Below are 26,963 nucleotides of genomic sequence, written 5' to 3' on the forward strand. Positions count from 1 at the left end.
ATTTCTAGGCATTCAAGTTAGGATTCAGAGGCTTTGCCAAATTTTCTTCTTGTAATCATTTGGGGTTTATATGATTGATTTCTAAGAATAATTTATTGGGGAGGTTTAGGAACAACCAAAGTTGTATCCTACTTGCTTGAATTTAGTGACCCCTCTACTTACAAAGAACATAGAATTGTTGACTGTAGTACTCGACGAGTGTTGACACTAATTAATATAGGCTCATCATTTATGCTTGTCATTTATTTAACTAATTTCAATAAAGAATCTGCTTGACTATTATGAGCACGATATATTTGAATTAGTGTAACAATTGTAGTTTTTTTTTTTCTATGAGCTTGAGAACTCGTCTATAATAGTAAACCAATCCGACTTTGCCTATTTTATAAATACTAGTACTTAATTTATAACAAGTTGAGAATCACCAAAAATTTTGTGGTCTTGAATTTCCATTAAAATAATCATTTTGAGACCCACAATTAAAGCTTCATATTCTACTTCATTATTGGTTCTAAGTTAAGTTAAACCAAATGAATATGTCATTATCCCTCTATTAGGTGCTATGAAGTTAAGACCCACATTTGCTCAAGCTTTAGGGTGGTTGGGAAATTATGCAATTTAATTAATGATGCACCATCAAACTACATTTCCCACATTTGTAATTTCCTCTCCTTTTAGAATAACTAGAATTTATTCATCAGGCAGATCATCATCGAGTGGTGAGTCTACAGGAATGGCAAGTGTCACAAGAAAATCTATTAAGATTTTCCCTTTCATAGCTTTTTATGGAACATATGTGATATCAAATGTAGAAGTATCACTGTCCACTTGGCTAGGCAACTAATCAACGCTAGTCTTGTCATCAAGAACTTCAGTGAATCGATCTTTGATATCAGTGTAATTTTATAAGATAGCATATAGTGGCAAAATTTTTAGACAGCAAAAATTAATGTCAAATAGTTTTTCTCAGTTAAAGAGTAACGTATTTCATCTTCAGGTGCCATTTTGATTTGATTATATCCAAACGACCCATCCATAAATGAGAATATATCATAGTTGGACAAATAACAAACTAATAATTTTGATATTGGAAGTGGAAAGTCATCTATTGGACACGCCTTATAAGGATCTCAAAAGTTGATGCATATGCGAATTTGTTTGTTCTTCTTTTTCACTGGGACAATATTAGCTATACAATCAACATATATCTTTTATCGAATGAAAACTTCTTTGATAAGCTTCTTGGTTTCTACAATCACTTGCTCTTCAATCTCTAGCCTCATTCATCTTGGAGCATACTTAACAGGTACTGCACCTAATTTAATGGCTAATTTGTGAACAGTTATATCAGGGGATAAGTCTGACATTTCATCGTATGTCAAAGCAAAGTAGTCATTGAAATCACTGATTAATGCTTTCATCTTTTCAACTTTATTCTTGGAAATAATAACATTTATAAAGGTCAGAAGAGGGTCCTCATCAGTTCCTAGGTTTATTTCTCTTAGCTCATCTATGGTACCAACCTGTCCACCATCTTCAAGTTCTTCAATTGCAGGTTTAGTTTTTATATCTTTCTCTTCATTTAAATATATCTTTAATAGTCAGACATTTATCCTTTATCGCATAACATACATTTTTTTAGTATGTTCTACTACGATAAATCCTAAAACTTTTGCATCACGACTACCCATCTTTGATAATTCTTGACACCATATTCTTTGAAAGAAACGTGCTCATCGCCAAGTAACTATATTATGAACTCTAGCTTTTTGTATCATTTGCTAAATTCTTTTGGGATAATATAAAGGCATTTATGTAGGAATTATCTTTGCATCCTCATTAAAACTCCTAAGCTTGTCAATATTTTCTTCTTGATACTCTCCAAATTTATAAAACAACCTTCCCGATCCACAACTTTTGCATGGAGGAGGAACATAAAATGTTTTAAGCTCTTCAACATTATGAACCTCACAAGATACAATTTCTCTAAAATGTTATGGAGGGTTCAGTGTAACTACAAAATTATTTTTCTTTGCCTTTTCTTTAATCAAAAGCTTATAGGTTTCACCGATATCATCATCTTTCTCTATGTCACTTTTCAAATGAAGTACAACTTTATTTTATTTAGATAATGTCTTAGCCAATTTAGGAAGATTTGATGTCACATTCTTTCGTCCTATATGCTTTTCTTCAACTTCTTTGAGTTATTTTGTACTCCTTGAGGTCGATGCTTTAGCTTCAAAAAATTTTATTGACATCACTTCATTTGGAATAATGTATTTTGCATCATCATAAGTTTTTTACTTCGTGAATTGCTAAGTGTTGTATATCTATAGAAATCCAAAATTCCTCTCCATCATTTAGATACTTCATGCATTGGTGCATAGTTAATGAAATAAGGACATTCTTTTGGAGCCAAAGTCTACCCAAGAGTGCCTTAAATGAAGTATCAACATCGATAATATGCAATTTGTCTTATGTCTACAATTCTATAAACTTAAGAGGAAGAACAAATGACCCTATAATTTTTTATCCTTTCTCATTAAAGCCGTGCACATTAAGTTTATCTGGCCTAAGATGTTGAATATCTAGAAATAATTAATGATCTTATCATACACAAGCTCATGAGGTTTATGGATGACCGAAGGTTAATCACGATTCTTCTTATTATGATGCCATCATTTTTTGCTGAGATATACAGAGGATGATTATGCTCCGTAGTCCCCAACATGAGATCTTCTTCAGAGAATGTAATAACAGGTTCATTTCTGGCATGAAGAACTTCTCTCAAACATCTTTCTATTAAATATGCTTCATATCTCTCAGGATTCTTGAGAGCTTGTATCAAAGTTTCCTGAAGATCTTTTGACATTAGAAGAGCTTCATAGATGATGAGTTGTGTTGGGATTTTTCTCAAATGGGAAATAATGTTATACTATATCTCTTTATTTATATCATATTTCTTCTTATAATCTTTAGATAATCTTTAGGATGATTTATTTATTGATGATTATATCTTTTATATTGTCTTTGCTTGATAATCCCTTTTTTAGTAGTGGTGGCAGTACTTTACACTTCTCAACTATACTTGAGCCACCATATTCGACTTGGTCTCATATGATGAAGTTTTTGTTTTATGTTTAGAGTCTTCATTCAGCTTTACATGCCTCATTTGGGATGCAGTTTGTTGATATGTCTCATCATCATTTGGAAAACACAACTCTTCTTCTGAATTATAATCTGTTTGTAGCACCATCAGATAAGACTTAGATATTATTTTATCAGCATGCCCATTTTTCATTGATATAACATTTTCATGTTCATCTTTTTCATTCATTTTTGTAGGAGACATTACCGTCTAGCCGCTATCATGATTTTTGACAAAATTTCATTGAAAAGTATTCAATACCCTTGAGATGACTTGATATGTTTCTACATCGAGTGGATCTTCATCTTCTTATTCATTATATTCCATTTCTAATTGTTCTATTTGAAGATCAGACATAAAATCTGCAAGTGTTATATGTCGCCTCAATTATTATTGATAATCTTCCAAATTATTGATGATCTTTTAAAGTACAATCATCTTCGTTTCCTCCCAATATTAATTTTAACTGGAGTTTAAACTTGACATAATGCTTTTTTTTATCATCTTTAAGAGTAGATTATTTTTCTTTATCAATTCTCAAAGATGATGTAGAATATATCTCATCCCTTCTAGTGTCCTAGCCTTATTTTTTTAGGTCTATCTAAATGATATTAAGACTTAGACAGGTTTAACTTTTCAAACTCAGCTACTTTATCTAGTAGCTCTTGATAAGTATTGATTGAGGACATACATAAAAATGGTAACATCTTATCATTGATATTTCTCATTAGCAGTTGAATGACATGCTCTTCTTCTAGTTGTTGTTTTCATTTCAAACTCATATTGCATCAGCGAGTTATGTACTTTGTCACTAACTCAACCTTTTTTTATTTCCCTAAAGCAAGGTCATCAATAGTAGTCTTCTAGTTAGCACTGCCGAATCTTTTTACGAACATATTATTCAATTTTATAAATATCTTAACATAATCATTAGGAAGTTTGGTGAACCATTCAAAAGTAGTTGCAGTCAAAATACTAATTAATTGGGGAAAGAGTAGAGCATCAACGCCTCTAGTATTTCCATAAGTTGCTTTAAAATGAGCCAACTGTTGTTTAGGATAGCCAGTTCAATTAAAAGTGTTAAACTTAGGCACTAAATAGCCTTTAGGTTATGGCATCTGATCGTACTAGGCCAGAGTCAGGCGACCCTTGCTCATAAATTTCTCTACTTGCTTAGAGGTAATAATAACTTTAATATTTTCATTGATGATTGATTCTAGTTGTGGTATCATCACCGGCTCAGATGTACTTTCAACATATTGATGAGTTTGTAGATGAACAAGTCGACCACCCTCATTTCCTTCTTTATTTATGGTTCGTATTCCACACACTTGGGATATTAGATTCATTAGTAGATTAGTAGGAATATTACTCGATATTTGATTATTATTTGGATAATTAATTATGTGATTATTAACTTGTTGAGTAAGTGTAGGAGTAGTAATGATGTTCTTTTACACTAACTACATCATCGCAGTCATCTGTGTATCGTTTATGTCATCTTACTATTTAGTTTTGATATCTTCTTATCTTTCTCCTTTATCTGAAATTTCAAACGTCTTTGTACTTGTGCCAATGTTTTAGAAGAACTTCTTGTTCATCATTTTGACCATCACCTAAGGGGACTTCTTCTTCTCCTAACTACTTGTATTATGCTTGATCTTCTTGAGAGGTTGTTGTTTTGAAAGAAGTCGGCACCGCTTTGTTGTGTCATCGGTAGACACATGTTTGAGGTAGCTCATCACCATGCCCCCCCATGTATAATACCTTAACCTTCACAGTCTCTTCATCTTCATAATTTTCTTGTACTCGAATCTTAGAGTGATGCTTCCATCGAATCTTTGGTTCTACATGTGGTTTATGAACTTCTTCAATTGGAGGAGTACGACCAAAGTTGACCTTCTTTTGAGAGGCTGAAGTTAGTTAGCAATATGATTCCTTGGAATATTCTCTGAGGTGTTGCTTATTGCAAATGGTAGTAATAGGAACATTTTCCTTAGGTACCAATTATTGACGATTTTTATTAAAGGCGGATCTCTAGGAGGTTACTCCAGATGTTACGCCTATACTGACTTTCTTATGCACTAATCTTCTTTCAGGAGGTCTCAGCCTCTAAACTTTATTACATTTCCATTGGGATCTTTTAATAGCGGATTCCTGAACGTGAGCTTTAGGATCCATGCTCCAATGTTCACCACATGGAGTTAGTTTTAATTTTTCTTGAGTTATACCAGTAACTCTCTTTGTGGGATTCTTTTGGCCTTGAGTGTCAATGGCCTTTAATATTTCTTTTTTATTAGGCCATTTTCTCTTGCAACTTTCAAAACTCTATGCACCCTAGAAGATAGAGTTTCATGCTTCTTCTTTTAAAGAGATGGGGTTTGGGGCCACTGATCCCAAAATGACTATTTCAACTCACCAGTAAAGATATTCCTCTTCAGCCATTTTAGATCTATAAACTTATTCTGGGTGAGAACGTTAGCTTCTGGCTATAAGGCTGGGAGTATTGATGGATGCAGTGGTATTGTTGGTTGAGCTCGTAGCTCTGTATTCAAATTTCTCCTCTTCCTTCTAGATAATCTTCTTCCGGATGAGGAAGTTTCATGATCATACCTTCTTGGTATGAAAGGCTCAGTTGGTAATATGATAATGTTTGATAAAATTGACAAAGTCTTCTGTTTGACATTGGTCTTCTTCATAGTTAGAACTTCAGGGTGTGAGAGCCTCTCGAAGACTGAGTTTCTATTTTGTTGAACTTCTTTAGCAGTAGCAGCTCTAGCAGCTCATGACTGCTACATGGAATAAGTTCATTATGCATTAGTTTCAACATAATTATGCCTCTTAGTATGTCTTTGAATAATTATGCCATGAATAGGTACGACATCAGCCTTTGTAGTAGCTGCAGCTACCAAATTGGATGGTGGCTTCAGATTCTCCAATATAAATGATGGCATTAGCTAGTTGAATGCTAGCACCTCATCCTAGTTGGATGGTAAAGGGTGTATTCTGTAGTTCTGTTCTTCACAAATGAAAGGTAAAGGTTAAGAGTCAGAAACTTATACATCAACCAACACTTTCAAAGTGCAGAAACTAGACTATATATATATTGTAATATTTAAAAATCCCAATTTTAATTAATTTATTAGAATTTTAATAATTTCACTGCTATTATATTTTATGTATATCTAGCCAAAGATGGAAAGAGAAACTAATCCCTAGCGGAGTATGTTGCAACCCATGACCCCGAGTCTAAGATTTTGATGATGCCAAATAATGAGTGTTTTGGAACAATTTTTCATTGAATACTATTTTATTTTCTATTGTCCTTGAGTACTAACATTTCAGGAAGATCACAAGTGACTCAAGACGAAAGGAAGACTCAAGAACGGGTAGATTAGGAGTAGAGTCAGACATTGTATTTTTTCTATTTATTTATTTTTATTTTATTGAGTTGGCCACAAAATGCATAGAGTAAGAGCAACCATGCACACACACACAGGGGGAGAGTTTGTTTTTAAATGCAAAATGTAATAGAAATTCTTCTCTGGAGATCGTACTGCACGATTTTAATTCGTACCGTACGATCAGAGCTATGTGGACGATTCTATGAATAGATCGTACTGTACGAATATATTCGTACTATACGATATGTTCAGATCCAAAATCCTAGCTGTAGTTTAGTTTGAGTAAGTGATTTTGCGCCGTTCGTACTGTACGAACGTTTTCGTGCTGTACGATCTATTTTAAATACTTACTTAAATTAACCTGTAATTAGTGCATGAAATTCAGGCCTAATTAAATTTTGAACATCGTACTGTACGAACTTGATCGCACCATATGATGAACAGAGACGAAGTTTGATCGTCCCGGATATCATCCTGGACGATCTCTTGGTTTTGTCACATCGTACTATACGATAGTAATCGTACCATACGATGAACAGAGACGACATCTGATCGTCCAGACCATCGTCCTGTATGAATAGTATTTTGTGGATCGTACCGTACGATATTATATCGTACAGTACGAATTGTTTTTGAACTATTCGTACATCTTCGTACCAAGACGAGGTCTGTTTATAAAGATCGTACTGTACGATGTTGAATCGTACTGTATGAACAATAACAGCTACTTTTGAAATCAGAGGGTTTTTTGAGCCGTTTTTAGATGTCAATCAAGTCCTTTTTCAGTAAGAATCACAGAGGGGGTGAACGTGGTTAGAGAGGGATTCCAAGGGAGAGAGCTCTAGAGAAGTTCTTGAGGGTTGAGAGAGGAAGGAGGAGGTGAGCGTTGTGAGGGAGAAGAGGTGTGAGGGAGATCACAGGGTTGCTCCAAACTTGTTGCATCTTGCTCCTCTTGTGGCCCTGAAGGATTTGAGGAGGATCTCCAAGGTAAAGGCTCGTCTACATCCGTTACCTCAAGGTTCTCTGCCTTCTCCATGAGGGAGAAAAACGAGAAGGTTCTCTGTCGTCGTCAGGAGGGCAAAAATAGAGTTTGGCACTCCGCCACGCCGGGTTGGTGAAAGGGAGGTTTGTAAAGGCTTCTCCGCCTTGCCGAGGGGGGCAAAAGGAGAACTATTTTTTATAGTGAAAATCCCGGAGCGGAGGACTCCGGGGAGTGGACGTAGGTCATATTTTGACCGAACCACTATAAAAATTCTTGGTGTATTTTTTCCTTATCGTCATTTACTTTTTACTTGCATTTAATTTTCATAACTATTGCATGGTAAAATTTGTGGAAGAAACCTTGCTTAAAATTTTGTTGTAAAATTTCAAAAGAATAACAAAAAGATTAGAACTCCTATTTAGGGTTATTTTTATTGAGAAAAAAATTTTCACAATTCCCCCCCCCCTCTTGTCATTTAGTAATTTCAGAGTAGCCATAAATTTGTTGGCTCCAAAAATTCCATTACGCTCTCGTCCTCTCCGCGTCATATATGTTTTTCTTTTGTTTGTTAATGATAGTGGAGAGTTTTAACAATTTTAGTTTCTGAGTGAATTTTCATAAGGTAGATTGGGTTTTAGATAAGATACTACCTAGAGATTTCACCCTAATTTTTTGAGAACTTTTTGATCTGAGTTCTGGTTTCTTATAGGCGCAAGTCCCTATAGTTAATTATCCCTCCTGATAATGAGAGAGAACTTTTGATTAAGGCTAGTCATTAAAGAGGTTATATAGGTTGTAAATCCAACGTATAATAACAACAGTTTTAGGGTTTGAATTTGATTTTTATAGTTTAAAATTTACACCATTAACTTAAAACTAGTGGTGGGGGGAATGAAGACAAGCCCGATCAAGTTCCCATGATTCTATCATTTTGGGTGACCATGTTCCCTGGTCTACTTAGTTAGAGATTATAGTCGATCCAATCTGACAAAAGGCACCTTATTGGCAACCATGAGTTGCTTCATCCAATATACCTTGTAGAGTTGGGTTGGAGTTTGTCTAAAGAGATATATTTAAATGAACCTTTGCTGACATAGGGCTTTATGTCTACCCTATGATTCATTATTCAAGGGTTTGAAACCTTTATGGAACATATAGGCTTTGGCCGTGATCGTAATATAATTGTGTTATTTTGCAACAAAATCACCTTATCGGAGGGCATGTTGCACATCTATGCTGGCAAGTGATTATTTGAGAATAATTTTTAGTGATACACCCGATATACATTTGCTCTTTGTGAGCTGAGGTTAATTTAAAAATTATCACCATCGATAAACGATTGCAAGAGGTGGATGAGTTTTAGTTTCAAGTTTTTAGGTGATAGGTTTCATCTTAGGAATTTAGACTTTTGTTAGTTTTGGTATTTGATCCCTCCGATTGAGATTTTGCGTCAACATGACCTTCATTAGGGTGATGTTAAACTCACTTGTATTTTTGTAGAAATTTAGAAGGCATCTTGCAATTTAAGTCATGTCGACTCCGATCCTTTTGAGGAGGATGATGAGACTTGAGTATTTGATCCTGCTCAGCATTCTCAGACATTTGTGTTTGTAATTTTAACATGTTTGTCCAAGCACATGTAGGGATTTTGCACTTCAGTTTAGTGGGACCATATTTAATACATAAAAGAGGATTTTAAAATATTTAAATATGATCCATTGTGCTAGTGATTTCATTTAGAAATGTCCAAGATTTCATTTAAGGGCTTATAAATACCTTTTGTTAGCTTGGTTAAGTATAATGCGAATGCGGCGGTGTTAAAAGTATTATTTGTTGCTTCTTATAGATGTGTTGTAGTCCTTTCACATTTGTCCACATACATCGTGTTGAACATATAATAAGCCTCCTTCAATGGCTCGTAGGCTTTTATAATTGTTGTATTCATTTAATATCTTGTTCATACACGATATTTTATGTGTATGGCATGTCTCCTTTATACGAAGTGTCGTGTTCATTGCAACTTGTTACATTCTTTGCATGTTGAGTTCTTTTATCTGTAGGGGTTTATTGTATAAATAAGGAGTCTTCTACACTAACTCGTAAGAGCTTTCACATATACTCGTAAGCATGATACATGAAATATTGTTATTTGCAATCAAATTAACAAACTTGTTTAGAGTTGAATAGAATTGATTGTGCATAGATGTCATTCACTTCGAACTTATTGAATGCATCAAACTGTTATGCTTGTGGCACATTGCTTCTCTTCACTTATAAGAGATCTATTACACTAGAGCATATCCACCACCGTTGATTGCACTGTACTCAAAAGTTGCATTCATCACTAATTTCCAAGTGATTATTATTTATTAATGTTGTATTTATTTTAAATCAATTAAAATAGCAATATGATGGTGTGAGGGCCCCCTTATTGTATCGATAGATATTTTTTTGAATGACTTGGATTTATCACTTAGCAATTATATTTTCAACTTGATTGTATTTTTATTAATTTAAGTTTCAATTCCTTATATTTTAGTTTAAATTCAATTCCAAGTGGCTTATTAAAATTTAAGTTCTTATAGTATTGTTGAGTGCATGTCTAGTTCAAGTTCGATTTTGAGTCCAAGTCCAACATTATTTGATCAATTTTGATTTCAATTTTTTTTTTTTTTATGTTTGAATTATGTTCAAATCAATTTTTAATTTTGTTGTTCAAGTCCCCTATTATTTACAAAAATTTTTGGTAGTCTCCCAGCATCCCCTCCCCACGAGGAGAGGTTGGACCCTTTTGGCTCGACTTGGCCGATCAAATCGACAGCAAGGAGATTGGGAGAGCGAATCGATCTCATAAAGAATCTTCAAGTCTTCAATCCCTCAACCGGATCAGAAAGATAGCCAAGGGCTTCGGGGGACCGAATCAATCTCTGGACTTCCTTCAAGTCTTCAATATGTTGTGATCTTATTTGATTAATTTTATTTAATTTTATTTTGAAAACATTCTTTTATTCCCCTTACAAATTCAGCAGCCTTCTGGCGCCCCCTCCCAGCGAGGGGAGGTTTTGGAGGGCACTTGCCCTTTTGGCTCGATTTGGCCAGATCAAATCAATGGCGAGGAGGTTGGGAGAGCAATCGAGTCTTCAATCCCTTTGCTGGATCAACTCGACGGCCAAGGGCTTTGGGAGGCCGAATCAATCCTAGGATTTCTTTCAAATCTTTAATTTGTTATGATACATGTTATTATTATTATTTTAAATTTAAATTAATTTTAAAAAAAAAAAATTGGCAGCCTTTCGGCACACCCTCCCCATGACGGGAGGTTTGGGTGGGCACTCACCCTTTTTGCTCGACTTGGCCGGATCAAATCAACAACAAAGAGATTTGGAGAGCGATCAAGTCTTTAAGTCTTCAATCCCTCAGTCGAATCAGCTTGACGACCAAAGGTTTCGAAGGACCGGGTCAACCCCGGGACTTCCTTTAAATCTTCTCACCTGTTTGAATTTATTTGATTATGTTGTTTATTTTTATTTAAAAAAAAAAATATTTTTGATTCCCCTTGAAAATCCGTTAGCGACTGAGATCTATGCAGAGGAAGAAGAGGCAGGCGTCGGTGGCTGTTGCTAGGGCACGGTGGTTGAGGTCCAACGTGTGATCAGGTGGAGTCATCAGCAAGTTAAGCTGAAGTCAATCCGAGGAAAAGGTGACAAGCCAAGGACTGGCTAGGTCAGGTCAACTAAGAATTTGGAGGAGGTCAATTTTCTCGACAACAGGAGTCGGGCTCGATGGACGAGGTTCGCACAGAAGAGAGCAGGCGGACATCGACTGTCGAAGGCTGGGTCGACTGTGCTTGTAAGTTTAGAATCCCCTCTATTTTTTGTTTCTTGTGTGCATGAGAGGAAGAGAACATCTGCGTGTGATGAGTGGGACAGTTACGTGATGGATCGTGGAAGAAGTGGGTCAGTGGTTATTCGAGCCTTGGAATGGTTGTCAGTTAGAGTCAACCCATGTGAAGCAAAATATTTTTTTAATCAAGATTGATGGTGTTGAAGAACGAGGAGAATCCCATTATTAGAATCCGGGTTTCAACTACATTCAAATGAAGTTCAAAGTAAGGTTCGATGCAAATCTGAATAAATATTTGAATTACAATAAATTTCATTTGTAACAAATTTTTATAAATAGTCTTCGAATATAAGAGTGTAATTTCATTGAAAGAAACTCTTGACATATTTTCACAAGAAAGCAAATACTCTATTATATATTCTCGATCATTCACTTTGGATATCCATATGCTGTATCAATTTAAGCATTAACAATTTCACATATTAATTAGTAAGAAATATGAATTGTATATATAGAGTAAACAAATTCTTTCTTATGTTTAACTTGCGAATTCAGACGACCAATAATATATCTATTGTTGTATGAAAGTGGTGATCCATAACTACATACATTCAATTGCTTTGAGTTGTTGAGTTATAATGTGAAGCAGTCGTCTTATGATACATACAAAAGAAATTTGCAAAGCTTTTTTGGTTAAGTAAGAAATTCTTGAAGAGTTTCCTTTAGTCTTCATTATTAAAAGAGAATATTTAACTAGCTCATTCATAATTATTTTTTTTTAAGGTTTTGGATTTTCCTACGTTGAAGAGGTTAGGTTGCATCAACTTTTTTTTTTTAGGTAAATAGGTTGTATCAACTTACTTGCTAAGAAAGGCATTTTAAGGTAGAGATACGTCAAGGAATTTTTTTTTATAAGGCTAGGTGAATAAAATCTTATTAGTTCTTTAATTATTGCCACAATTTATTTGCTTAATTGTAAAGATTTTACTATTGTTGTTGAATGAAAAGTAGATTAGCTTAACAATTTATTAACATAAATAAAGTAAATTAGTCAACCATAATTCCTATTTGTTAAGAGTTGAAGGATGCTATGTTATGTAATATTATTTTGAATATTGATTTTAGATTACCACAAACGCACAAGTGATTACAACTCAAAATAGAGATTATTTTAAATAAAGCTGATTTTCTATTAGAAATCAATTGATTTTGTGTAGTCTTAGAATCAAAATAAAATAGCTGGCTGAACGGGTTAAAGAATTGCCGACCAAGCTTTCTACTCCCAATAAGTGACCCCATGGGCTTCATTCCCGTCTTTTGTGACCTTTGAAGTTAAACATGCTAAGGGTTCAATTCATTGATTGAATGTAAGTGTATATTTTGGTTTATCTTATCGTGTATTATACAATAATAATAATTTTCAGTTCATTTCAGACAGATTCTCCTCACGGCATAAAATTTGCAGTAAACCTGATTTGAAAATTAAACATTCGATTGTCATGAGTGCAATGCTCCACATAGAGCATTGATCACTATAAGCTACAAAGCCAATAAATATCGATGATATTTTAATCTTAGAGACAAATTTCCATAAATTCTATATTAGAATAACATGGCTTGGAAGCTTTGCATACAACAGATGGAGTAATCAGATCTCCAAAAGAAAGTCATATTTCACCAGCAATCAGATGCAAAAATTTAAGTTCAGATGCGTTTAAAATGTTCTTTTATGAACCTTTCAGCGTGAGAAGGATACTTTTCTTTAATGTATGCTCGAAGGCATTTTTGATACGAGAAGTCAATCCAGACACCATCTGTCCGCACAACAAAGAGGCATCTTGAATTTCTAAACTGAGGATGCCGATCAACCTGATTTAAAATAAAAATAAAAAAACAAAATACAACACCGACCAAAAGACCAAAGCATAATCTTAATTAGTTTTCTCGAACAATACTAAAAAAATGAAAAATAAGAAATCCACTAAAAAAACTTCATGCCCAGAAAACAGAATTGTCCAGACCGTACAAGAACTTAAAAATATAACATCAAGAAAACTAACGAAGTACTGACCAAAAACAATGAGTTTATTTATCATATTACAAAATATATATTAGGTTACAGTGTCATAAATGATTTTATCGTTTCAGGCTTTACAAGCTCAAAGCCACTTTCATCATCCCCTTTCGAGCCATTTTCACCATTTAATCAGACTTAAATTGCGATCTTAACAGCTATTCAGAATTACAAGTATTTTACGAATCCCTGTAAAATCTAAGCTCTACTAGACAGGAGGAACTCCAATAAATTCTATTATCTTCACAGCGACCACAAGCATGAGATAAAAAAATTACCACCATTTAAAGGCCATAGTAGAGAAGTCCATAAAAGAGGGATGCTTGTAGAAGTTTTTGGGAGAAATATGCCTAGACCAATAAGAGGAAGGCCGCCACAAAGTTATATAGCTAGCAACCTGATTTACAACACCATAAAGAGCGACGCGAGATGGAGGTGGGTGGAAGCTTCTTGGCGATAAAATTTGAGATGAGTTAAAACTACAAAAGTAAATCTGGCCTGAGTCACATCACTTGTTAGTATTTGCAAATGATGGTTTGCCTCACAACTACAACGCCTTGAAAAACATGATTTTCTTTAAGTAATATATAAGTTCAAGGTTTGTCGCATCCTCATTAAATAGGGTAGCTAAATCAACATCTTCATCCCCTACACCTTAAAAAGATTTGTGTATTGACCAAAAGAAGCTTCATCTGTGGGGATGTCTCTGGTTGACTTCAACAAAGAATCTACAGATCCTGAGGACTTATCAACTTTATAGTACTGTCAAGTGATCATCGATGCTACAACATCAAGTACGCGGACTTTTGTGGTCCTCAAAGCATCATAGGTTACTCAATTTATAATGCCATCTAAGAAAGGTCCGTCTAAATCCATTCTAAGCCACAATATTATCTTACCATTTAATAATAAGATTTTCAACTCAAGATCATGATGCAATAATATTTTCAACTCAAGATCATGATGGCCGACGAAGGCAAGCTTCAATCCAAAATTGTTAATTAATATAATGTAAATGTAATTTTCATAGATACAAATATGAAAACCACGAAGGGCTGTTGCCGTTGAGGGTGTAACAGATGTTCCCATGTTTGATGGACACTATTTAGACTTTCTAATTCAACTCTATACTACAAGATAACTACTTAATCATGTTAATAACTTCGTTACAAAATAACCTGATGCATAAGATCGATCTAACATGCCCAAGATAAACCTGAGTGTTTCTTACCACCACTTGAATGCACACACTCAAGCAACAAGCCAGTGAAACAAAGAACCTAAAGTCACTAACAAGATAAGAAAGCCCACTTAAAAAAATTCAACAAGCTGCTTGAAGTAGGATTCATCCGGGAGGTATAGGCTCAAGAATGGATCTCAAACATCAGAAATGCTAAAACACCTGGTACATAGAGGTGTAATTCCAAACATACCCCAAAATATATTACCATCTCCCTTCTATAGACAATCACCCAATCTCTCTTATAGCTTCCTCAATGCCTTGTTTGGCTATAAACAAAATAAAAAGAACAATTCTAATATTTGTTTGCCAGTATTTTTAAGTCTACCTCTACATTTCTTAACATAGACCAAATTCAATACATCTACTCTCCTAACCGAGTCATCGGAAGACCGACGCTTTATGTGTCCAAACCATCTAAGGTGACTCTTTCTAATCTTGTCAACTATTATACTCTAACCTTTTCATGCATGTACTCATATTGCATTTTGTCACTAAGAGTGAAGCCACTTATTCACCTGCACATTCTCATCTTTGCAATACTTAACTTTATATTTCTCTTTTTAATGGCTAACATTCTGCGCCATAAAGCATTATAGATCTCACCACCATCTCGAAGAATTTTCCCTTAAGTTTGAGGGGTACTTTCTTATCACACAATAAACTCGATTCATTCCTTCCCTTCACCATACAACTTAAATTCTATTAATAATATCTTAATCTATTTCACCATCATTTTGAACAATAGACCTAAGATATCTAAAACTGTACTCTTATAAATGATTTGATAGGCCAAAGTCATAATCCCTCCACTGGATCTACTTTTACTAAAATTTAACTTTATGTATTCAATTCTATATCTATAAAAGTGAAAAACTTTAGACTATAAGATTAACCACCATAATTCAACTTTTTCAAATATTAATGTAATCCAAGTGAAATAGGAATATATTTGGTCAAATCACCTTATGTTCGAACACAACTAATAGCTCCTGCATACATACCCTTAATGACTTCAATATAATCATTATTAACTCCTTTCTTTTCTAGAACTCTTCATAGCACTTCCCTTGGAACCTTATCATATGCTTTCTCTAAATCAATAAATATTATATGTAGATCATCTTTATTCTCTCTATACTTCTCCATCAAACGTCTCAAAAAATTTATAACTTTCATAGTAGAACTACTGGGCATAAATCCTAATTAATTCTGATAAAAATTAGTTTCACATTGTAACCTAAGCTCTATAACTCTATCCCATAATTTTAATGTATGACACATTAACTTAATTCCTCAATAATTCACTCTTATGCATCATATTTATTCTTAAAATTAGGAATCAACACACTTATTCCCCACAACCCTATAGAATTCTCCCAATTTGTGACCGACCATACGATCTGTGATATAAATAGGTAAATGTTCCTTTCCATTATGAATAGCGATTGTATGGCCAATCATTGTGGGTATAATGGTAGATGCCTGAGACCAAGTCACTATGATTTCTTTCTCCTCCCTCCTGTTGAGTTTTTCAATTCTTCCCGCTAAATGATTAGCTACAAAAGAATTTTTTTTAGTGAACGTGTCACGGCTGAATATCATCAGGTTTAACAATTTTTCATCATACATTTTTATTAAAGTCATTCTAACTTTGATTTTACTAATACGACATTAAAAATAAAAATATCTATTTTCATTTAAGGTGCTACGATCATTAAAGTCAACTATATTTTCACAATCTTCATTGAAAAATTTATCAAATTATATCTTCGACCTTTGTTGAAAATTTTACTAATAAAAAATAGTTTTTGATCTTCATCCTTAATACACTTTGCTTGAACGTAATCCTTACTTTTTCTATATCTTTGTTTAACTAACTGTTAGGACGGCCCTAGGGCCAGTTGAAACGGTCCAACTTGGACCGATTTTTTGCTACAAGAGGAGGGGGTAGAACCAAGGGGAGGAGAGAGAGGGGCCGGTTGGAGAGATGGGGACCACAACTTAATTAAACTTGCTTTAGGATGGAAAATTTGAATTTTTGGTTATTTAGGGATTTGTATTTGTTCTCTTTATTTTAATTAGTTCATTTGGGAGAATTAGGGTTTTCATCTTGAGTTTGAAGTCAAATTTGAGATCTAGGGTTTGTTTCTTTGGGCTCTAAGCTTGGCTAGAGATTTGGTGAGCTATTTCTTCCTCTCGAATTGAAGAAACTTGTATTGTTTGTTGTTTTCCTGCATCCACTGGTGAAATTCTTCGTTTTTCTCTCAATTTTCTTCATATTTCTCAATATGGTTGCTGTACTGTTGCTGTTTTTTGCTGTAATCAGCAGTTTTCTTGTTGTTTTTCACCAATCACTGCTAGGTTTCTTGCAAAATCAAGTATTTCCTATCAAATTGGTATTAGAGCGTTGTCTTAAGACCATCGGCGGCTAAAATTCTAAAATTTCAGCAGAGCAATTTCATCCGAAAGAAGATCTTCTCATAAAGCTTGGGAAGAAATATGGCCGAGAAGAAGGTTGAAGTTTTGGAAGGAGAAATTGAGCAACAAAAATCAGATTTGGAGGAAAAATTTTCTGATTTCCAAAATCATATTTCAGCCAATAATGAAAGGATGGAAGAAAAATTCGTCGTGATGGAAGATATGTTGAGGAAATTGCTAAAAGTGACGACTGAGACAAATCTGGTGACATCGGAAGGAAGGGAAACTATCGGCGACCATGGAAGAGGTGGATACCCTAACATGCTTAGGGGAAAGGTAAAATCCGGAAGTGGAGATCTTGGAGGGGGAAGATGGAATGCTTCCTCTAGAACCACTTTCTAGGCAGGAGATAAGCACTGATTTGGACAGAAGAGCTGCTGATTTTGTAGGGAGAAGGGAAGATTTCTGTCGCAAACGTGCTGAATTTGAAAGAAGAAGAGGGGAATTTGATGATGGTTTTGGGTATGATCGCCAGTGGAAAGTTCGAGACAAGTGGGGAGCACCTCTTTGCAGAATGAGAGGTTATGGAGGATTCAGGGGCAACGGGGGTAACCCGAAGGTGAGGAAGCTGAAGATGCCCATCTATAAGGCCGAGGATGGCCATAGCTGGATCTACAAGGTAGAACGATATTTCGCTGTTGACGTAGGAAGAAAACCTGACGGCGATAGGCTGTCTTTAGAGGGGAAGGCACTGACAAGGTACCAATGATGAGAATGAAGCAATCCATCTGGAACTGGAGGGAGTTCAAAGAGTTCTTACTAGAACGTTTCCGAACCGGTAGGGGAGGAGACTTCTATGAGCAATACTTTGCCTTGACACATGAGGGGACTGTGGCAGATTACCGTGACAGGTTTGAGTACTTGGCCAGCAGATTAGACCGGCTCTCTAAGACAGTGTTAGAGGGGAATTTTATGAAAGGTCTTAAATCGGATATACAAGCAGCAATTAGGGTGATGAGGCTAAGAGATCTGAGGGAGGCCATGGAGCTAGCCCAATTGGTGGAGATAAGAATCAGGTTGGAATGAGGGGCATAGGGGGAGCAAACTTGTGGAGGGGGCGGGGGGGGTCGTACGGAATTACCACCCCTCTTAGGCTCCCAAGGCCAGCGACATAGGGAGTCTGAAGGAAGTGCCTAAGAAGAGAGATGGATAAGAGGGAAATTGAGGAAATTTCGAAAGGATGACTGAGAAGGAGATACAGGAGAAAAGGGAAAAGAGGTTGTGTTTTAGATGCGACGAAAAGTATATGTCAGGGCATAGCTGTAAGGACTGAACTCTTTTGATGATGAGGAAGCTGAAGAGGGAGGTAGGAGCGGGTAAGAGATGGAAGAGGAGAAGTTGCATCTGAATATGGCAAAAGTCTCTCTAAACTCAGTGATGAGATTCACTCCGAATCACACTACAAATGTAAAGGGAGAGAGAGCTGATAAAGAGGTGGTAGTGCTAATAGATAGTGGAGCAACCCACAATTTCATCTCCACACAGATTGTTGATTTGCTGGAGGTGACATTAGTGGAAACAAGAGGATATGGGGTGATGATGGGCACGGGAAAGGAAAAAATGGGTAGAGGAGTCTGGAGGGAAGTGGTGTTTACCATTCAAGGGATACAAGTGATGGAAGATTTTCTTCCCTTGGAATTGGGAAGCACTGATGTCATTTTGGAAATGAAGTGGCTACTGACCTTGGGAGAGACCAAGGTCAACTGGAAGACACTGAGGATGGAACGAGTGGTTGGGGGAAGAGAATGGTGATTCAGGATGATGCAGGGCTATCTAAGACTGGAATATCTCTCAAGTACCTCATCAAAACCATAGAAGAGGTGGAGGAGGACATTTGGTGGAGTTGCATCACTTGGAGGGAGTCAGATTGGAGGAGGACGACATTCTCTCTTCCGTGCAACCACTCATAGAACATTTCAGCGAGGTTTTTCAACCTCCCTAGGGTCTACCACCATAGAGGGAGTTGGAGCATGCCATTACTTTGAAGGGGTATCGCCGATCAGTGTATGTCCCTACCATTATCCTCAAATTCAAAAGGATGAAAATGAAAAGCTTGTCCAGGAGATGCTGGAGGTTGGGATTATCAGGCCGAGTGTGAGTCCTTTCTCTGGTCTAATCCTACTAGTCAAGAAGAAGGATGGGACCTGGCGGTTCTATTTAGACAATAGAGCTTTAAATAAGGGGACAAAGCTAGATAAGTTCCATATTCATGTGATTGGTGAGATCTTAGATGAATTGAATGGGGTAGTCATGTTTTTCAAATTGGATTTGAAATCGGGGTACCATCAAATCAGGATGAGGGAGGCAGATATTTCAAAGAAAACTTTCATGACACATGAAGGGTAATATGAGTTTCTGTTAATGCCATTCTGGCGTACTAACACCCCTGCTATTTTCAGTCTTTGATGAATAGGATGTCCAGGAAGTAGCTCAGGAAGTTTGTTATGATGTTTTTAATGACATCTTGGTGTACAGTAAAACTGAGTATCTGGAGCACTTGATGGTGGTCCTGGGAGTTTTACAGGAGCATTAACTAAGGGCCAATCTAAAGAAGTACAACTTCGTCCAATCCAATGTGGAGTACTTGGGACATGTAGTGTCCGAGGTGGGAGTGGAGGATGACAAAATAAAAATTGAGGCAATTTAGAAATGTCCTATGCCTAGGAACCTAAGGGAATTGAGAGGTTTCCTAGGACTGATTGATTACTACAGGAGATTTGTGAGGGGGTATAGTACCATAGCTTGGCCCTTGACCGAGCAACTGAAGAAGGATAATTTTTTGTTGGGAAAGGCAGCGACTCAGGATTTTGAGAAATTGAAGAAAGTCATGACTACAGTTCCAATTTTAGTCCTTCAAGACTTCAGACAGATCTTTGTAGTAGAGACCGATGCATCGGGATATGGGTTGGGGGCAGTACGGATGCAAAATCACATACATATAGCATACTTCGGTCAAGTGTTGTCAACCAAGCCTAGATTGAAGTCGGTGTAAGAGAGAGAGCCAATGGCTATTGTTTTGGATATTAAGAAGTGGCGCCCTTACTTTTTGGGTAGATATTTCATTGTCAGGACATATCAGAGGAGCTTGAAGTACCTATTAGAGCAAAGGATGGTGATTGAGGAACATCGGAGATGACTGTCCGAACTATTATGCTATGATTTTGAGATCAAGTACAGGCTTGGTTTGCAAAATAAAGGAGCCGACACCTTATCCAGATGTGACGGGGAATTTCAGGAGTTGGTTGTTTCAGTACCACTGATGGTTGATCGGGGGGCCCTCAAGGAAAAAATCATGCATAATGAAGAGTTGAGAAAATAATGGCGGATTTGATGAACGACAATAGTAGCCATCTAAGTTACTATATTGAGGGGAAGAGACTCTTACATCATGGAAGGTTTATGATGCCACGAATCTCCATCCATATTCCCCATCTATTACAGGAGTGCAATTGGATGCCATTCTAGAGTAGAAAAGGCATATAAGATACTTGCTGCTTATTTATACTAGAAGGGAATGCATAAGGATATGAAGGAGATAATGGAGAGGTGTGAATAGTATCAGAGAAACAAGTATATGGTTATGGCTCCAGGAGGGTTACTACAACCGTTATCACTACCAAACAAAGTATGGGAGAAAGTGTCCATATATTTCATAGATGGCCTACCACGATCAGAGGGGTTCATAGTTATAATGGTGGTGGTTGATAGGCTGAGTAAGTATACAAATTTCATCGCCTTATGACACCCCTACACCTCTGTGACAGTGGAAACCGTATTCATCAGGGAGGTGGTTAGACTACATGATATTCCAGAGTTGATATTGTTTGATCGAGACAAAGTGTTCCTCAGCCAGTTTTGGAGGGAGCTATTCAAGTCGATACCATCATCATTGCTTGTTAATGCTTGTATACATTATAACCTTTTTATCCTTGCTTGTAAGTGGTATCCCCCATTCGATGCAGCTTTCTTTCAAACTTGTAGACAACACACATGCCTTTCACAAGCTAGGAAACAAACGTAGCATGCATGATATTCCCTCTACACTTTCTTTTGCATTTTCTTGCAGATACATTGAGTTTCTTATGGATTTCATCTTGATGATCAAGATCACCATTTTTTTTTAAAGGTGCAAAACGCAATATATATTCCTTCTTTAACAATTTAACAAAGGAAGGAGGAATACTCTTGCTACTCAAATCATCCAAAAAAAAATAACATTATTAAGAGCAAACTTAGCACACCAATCTGCTAACTTATTACAATACCTAACAGAAAAATTAAAAATGACATTTTTGAACTCTTTTAAAAATGAAAGCTCTTCCAAATAATCACCATTCTTTCCCATCTCCTTCTTAAACCAATCTTGACAAAATCTGATCACATTGCAATTATTACCTTTAATAATGATTCCATTAACTTGAAACATTCAATTTTCTATAAACCGGCCCAATGAAGAGATAACAGAAAACTCCAATTGATAGATATCCCAACGAATACCATTAAAATCAAAAGCAAGCAATAATCTACCCTTATGATCCCGAAATACACCACCAATGCCAGCCAAATTTGAGCTTGATAAAGATGCATCCATATTTACTTTAATCCAATCGGGAGGAGGGTGCCAAATATTAGAAGACAGTTGATAAGACTAATTCACACCCCAGAGACGTGAGTATGAATTCAAATGAACCACAAAAGAAAAGCTAATAGAATTTGTTGCAATACCAGTGATACTATTTTGAGATTCTCCATGAAATAATCTATTCCTTGATTTCCAAATTAAATAGACTGTTGAACAATACACATTAGCTAAGAAAGCATCTTTACCAGAAATATATTCCAATTCCTTATAACAATCTTCCATAGATGAAAACATAGGCAAAAGAAATCCCCACCTGTTCAAGCACATTATTACTTGAGAAATCCTAACATATTTCACCACCACATGTTCAGAATCTTCAATCTCACAATAACCTCACAGATAGAAGTTCATATCCCTCAACCTTCTATACATAAGAAAATTAAAAGGAAGATCATCATTAAATAGTCTCCACCAAAATGTCTCAGGCCCGAGAATTCAGCTTCGGCTTTTTAACCCATTTCCAATACACCATATCTGATTTCACCTAACCCGCAGCCTCCCAAGCCAATGCAGTTAAAGATCTCCCTGAATTTTGATGAATAAGCTCCAACTTATCTTCTTCAAGATCTTGAACAATCTTAGTTTGCTGAATAAAATGCAACAACTGATCTCCGAAAAATTCCTTCAGCTCTGCGACATTCTAGTCTCCATTTAGAATAAATTTATCTAACGTGATTTCATTATCTTCAAAACATGTTACAAAAGTAGGCCATTCATTTATCCTCTTATCTAGCAACCAAATATCTTTAAACATTCTAATAGACTCACCATTAGCAATTCTCCACCTCACTATAGGAGCCAATGCTTTAGCCCCAACCGAAATAATCATTCAAGAAGCAGAACAGCTTCAACTCACCACCCCAACTGACCGAACCATATTTAGCATTAAAAATCTTTGAAAGAAGCAACTCGGAATTTGTGAAAACCTTCCACGCCAATTTAGCTCTTAAAGGTCCCCCTTTGTTTGAACAAGAATGCAATCCACGTCCACCACAACTCTTTGGCATACACAAAACCTCCCAAGATACATAATGAAGTCCATTTATACCGTTCTGCTTATGCCAAATGTAATTCCTGCACATCTTGTCTAACTCCTTCAAAACTCCCCTAGGAACAAGAGAATGAGCAGATAAAAACAACAGAAATGAGACTACTGATTTGACGATAATAAGTCTCCCACCAAGGGAAATGAATTTATATCCCCAAGTATTGAATTTACCTAATGCTTTATCAATAATGTTCTGAAAATCAGAAGCCACCATTCTGCTAAAAGCAATCTTGACTCCCAAATAATTTAGTTATGCACCGTTTTAAAGCCCATAATATGGGAAATCCTTTTTTTCTTCCTCCACCTAACATAATTACCAAACAAAATAGAGGATTTATTAGAGTTAATACATTGACCAGACCACATACAAAAATTCCCAACAATTCTCTTTATTTACTTAGGGGCTGTTTGGTATGCAGTATTAGGGGGGTAAAGTAAAATAAATACATGTATTTGTTAAATTAAGTTGCTTGGTTCATTTTGTGCGGAGCAAAAGTAAATATTCGGATGTATTAGCCGTGTATTAGGGGCCTGTTTTGTGCGAATTTGAAATTCATCGGAAGAAATCTTGGAATCATCGTCATTGCTGTTCGGCTTCATTGCTTCGCAGGAGCTGTAAGATTGCACAAGAGGCTTCTTCGGCTCCTTCGTTCTTGTTCGACTTCGCTCCTTCGTCGACGTTCCTTTGCCTGTCAGATCGGAAGTTGCGAAATTTTCATCGGAAGTCAGGACGGGAGCTCGCAGGTTCTAAAGGTAACTTTCTAGAGGTGTAAGATTGCACGAGTGACTTCTTCGGCTCCTTCGTTCTCATTCGACTTCGCTTCTTCGACGACGTCCCCTTTGCCTGTAGGATCGGAAGTTGCAACATTTTCATCAGAAGGAAGGACGGGAGCTCGCTAGTTCTGAAGGTAACTTTCTCCCTTTCGCGCTTTTCTTCGGCCAAATCTCGTCAATCCTGCGAAGTACAGGATTTGGTAATAAATCCAGATTAATTCCGTGGTGAGATTGAGCCTAACATCGTCGATGACGTCGATATCGATGTTCTCTTGCAATGATTCAGCGATCACCCCATTTTCGACTTTGATCTCGACCTCTACCTCGATCTCCTCCGCAAGTCTTGGGTTCCCGAATCCGACTTCCCTTCTACTGTTTTCCAGCCTTCCGGATCTTGCTGAAATTTTCTAACCTGGAGAATTTCCTTAGTGAAATGAGCTTTATATCCCACGGATTTTGCTTCCAGAGATTTAGGATCCTATCAGAGGTCACCTCCATCTGCTTCACCTTAGATGCATAGAACGTGATAGGTTGATGGGAGAGCTTTGGAGTATCAACCAATTTTCATCATCTTCTTCTTCATTCCATTTCTTTTTTTTAATCCCAAGCTTCTCCTCCCCTCTCATTTTTCAATTTTCTTTTTGCATTTACATCATGCATCGGAAAGGGTTATCCGAAATTATCTTGTTAAAATCTGAAATAAAATTTATTGAAGATGATCCTGATGCAAAAAAACCCTTTTATGGTCCAAATCAGTGGCCTTCAGAAGGTAAAATACTATAGCATGGTTGGTTCGTTTTCTCTTCAGGAAACAATTTCTTGTTCTCTTTTTTCTAAGTTAAACTTTTCATTAATTTGCTGAATTTTCTTTAGCTTGTGAACTTGTTTATCTACATGATCACAATGTATTTTCTTATAAATGCAACTTTGTATTTTCAAGTAACACTAAGTTCAGTTTTTTTTCAGCTAGATTAAAATTTTCTAATTGTAACATATCATCCCATTTTCTTTGTGTATTCTGAAGATATTTTACCTGTATGGAGGCAAGTTATGGAGCAGTACCGCAAAGAAGCCTTGTAATATATCTTTACCTTTTGCTGCAATATTTTGTTTTTGGCAGACTTGCTAACCAAATTTTTATTAATTTTAAAAGATATATTTAGCAATTTCCTTAGGTGAATGATAGATGCTACCCTTAAGTTTGTAGCAGTTTCCTTTATACCATTATGATCAATATGTTTAGCCTTCCTTTTTGGATTTAGTTTTTATTCCAATCCTCCCTCCCTTAACTCTGTTTCAAGGTTTTCTAACAAATATCTATAAATAACATCTTGTAATTGCCTGTATTATTGCTCTAAACAAGTCTATCGTTGAGGTTTTTATTCAATTGACCAATCTTTCTTGTGCAATTGATGTAGGTTTCTTTAGCATCTAGAGTTTTAATGCAAATCTAATATGAGATGTACAAAATCATTATACACACAAAACCTTGCAAAGCAAGGACTTCTAATTTTAATAATTTCTCGTCTGAGAGGAAACTAGAGAAAATATAATGTTTTAATTCACATAACACTTCAATAGTTCTATGCTAGAATAATTCATAATAGTTATGAACATTGAAAACAATAAAACCTAATTAAGAATCAATGAATTCATTGAAATCTAGCTTTTACCGATGTTATTATCTCATGTTCTTTATAATGTTGTTAATCATTATTTATGATTCTTTTCTTGTTATCTGTTGATATTTTCCTCTTATACTTCTGATATAGTCAGATTGCTTCTTAATGTTGTTCCTATTTCCTTTCATATGATTGGAGTTTTGCTAGGATTCTTCTCATCAGCTGCTCTATAAAAAATACAATTTATGTTCCTTCTTTTGTTACCGTTCAAGTTTTTTGCTCAGTAATCCGATTATTCCAATCCCAAATTTCCACTGTCGTCTACCTGCCTACTATTCTCCTTGTGAGTGTGTTTGGGTAGTTTCCATTTGCCAAACAAGTCTGTTCATTTGGGACAATGTTAATAAGCTACTCCTAGTTCGAGTTGAAATTGATTTGAACAAGGCATATAGATTAAGGTTTTGTTTGGAAAAGCTTGCTTGTTGTTTTCTAAAGAGCAACTTTTTAATGTAAAATTTTTTAGTTTAAAATATTTTATACTAAAAAACTGCTTGAAAAATTAATAAAAAAGTCGTCCTAAACAAAGCCTAAATCAAGATAACTCTTAAGTCATCTACATCTATATGAATGATTGCATTGGTGGAGACAGGGAAAGCTTGCAATGACTATTGCTTCCATAAATTTAAGATCCCTCATGTAATTATCAGAAGTATTGAAGCTTCTTTTTTAAACCTTTTTGAAGTGTGGACGGTAATTTGAAATTGAAGCATCATCAAAATTGTGAATGATGTACCATAAATAATTACAAAATATAAAGTCGAAATAATATACTAGAAATATAAACACTTATGTGATTTGGAATTAGCCATCATGATTTATGTGACTCCGATTTATCCATGCCTACTTTCAAGGAATTGGAAAGGAAATCCATCCACTTGAAAATATTGAAGTAAAAATTACACTGAATAAATTAAAAAAAAACACTCATTGCTGATTGCTGTCCCAAAATGCAAAGTATATCAACGCACAAGTAAATAAGAAGGCTAATCTATCTCTAAGGAAAATAAGGTTATTACCTATATATATATATATATATATATATACACTCAGGTATACTAAGTATTTTATAATTATATCTATGTATGCATATGTGTTGACACATGTGTGCATATATCATGCAGCAAATTGATTGTGTGAATTGAACGCATTTCTAGTGAGCCATTTTCGAGTCAAACTGTCAAAGCTAATCAATTTCAATTTAGATGTGAATAAACTTAAAGCAACTATCGTGTGAGTTTAAAGTTTCATACCTAATTACTAGTCTAACCATACGCTGCATGTTTTTGTGAAGAAACATTATCTTCTTTAGTAGTTTGTATTTGGTTTATATATTTACGTGGAAGAATTTTTCCTAAGCAATGTTTCTAATACATTAGCTATTTGTATATTTTGTTTGCATGATTGATTGAGTTTTGAAGTTTTGATTGATATTAGAATCTTCTACGGATATGGACCATGTCTATATATCTGAATTACATATTATAGACATTGTGTATTAGCGTGGGATATTACCTAATTTATATAATATATTCCCAACACTTTTTCTTTTGTATCATATAACACATGCATTATAATATAAAGAATATTCTCTCTCTCTCTCTCTCTCTCTCTCTCTCTCTCTCTCTCTCTCTCTCTCTCTCTCTCT

At 35.6% G+C, this 26,963-nt stretch overlaps 1 protein-coding gene across 1 annotated transcript in view; it reads right to left on the bottom strand.

Moving 5' to 3' along the window:
• Nucleotides 1–12,822: 12,822 nt before the first annotated feature.
• Nucleotides 12,823–26,963, bottom strand: part of LOC110112105 (protein DCL homolog, chloroplastic) — a 47,319-nt gene continuing 33,178 nt past the window's right edge. Inside the window, exon 3 of the mRNA XM_020844201.2 lies at nt 12,823–13,246. Coding sequence (XP_020699860.1) covers nt 13,082–13,246 — 165 coding nt within the window. The 3' untranslated portion in view covers nt 12,823–13,081. The remainder of the gene's footprint in view (nt 13,247–26,963) is intronic.

Source organism: Dendrobium catenatum, unplaced genomic scaffold, assembly GCF_001605985.2.
Source record: "Dendrobium catenatum unplaced genomic scaffold, ASM160598v2 fragScaff_scaffold_414, whole genome shotgun sequence".
NCBI classification, from domain to species: domain Eukaryota; kingdom Viridiplantae; phylum Streptophyta; class Magnoliopsida; order Asparagales; family Orchidaceae; genus Dendrobium; species Dendrobium catenatum.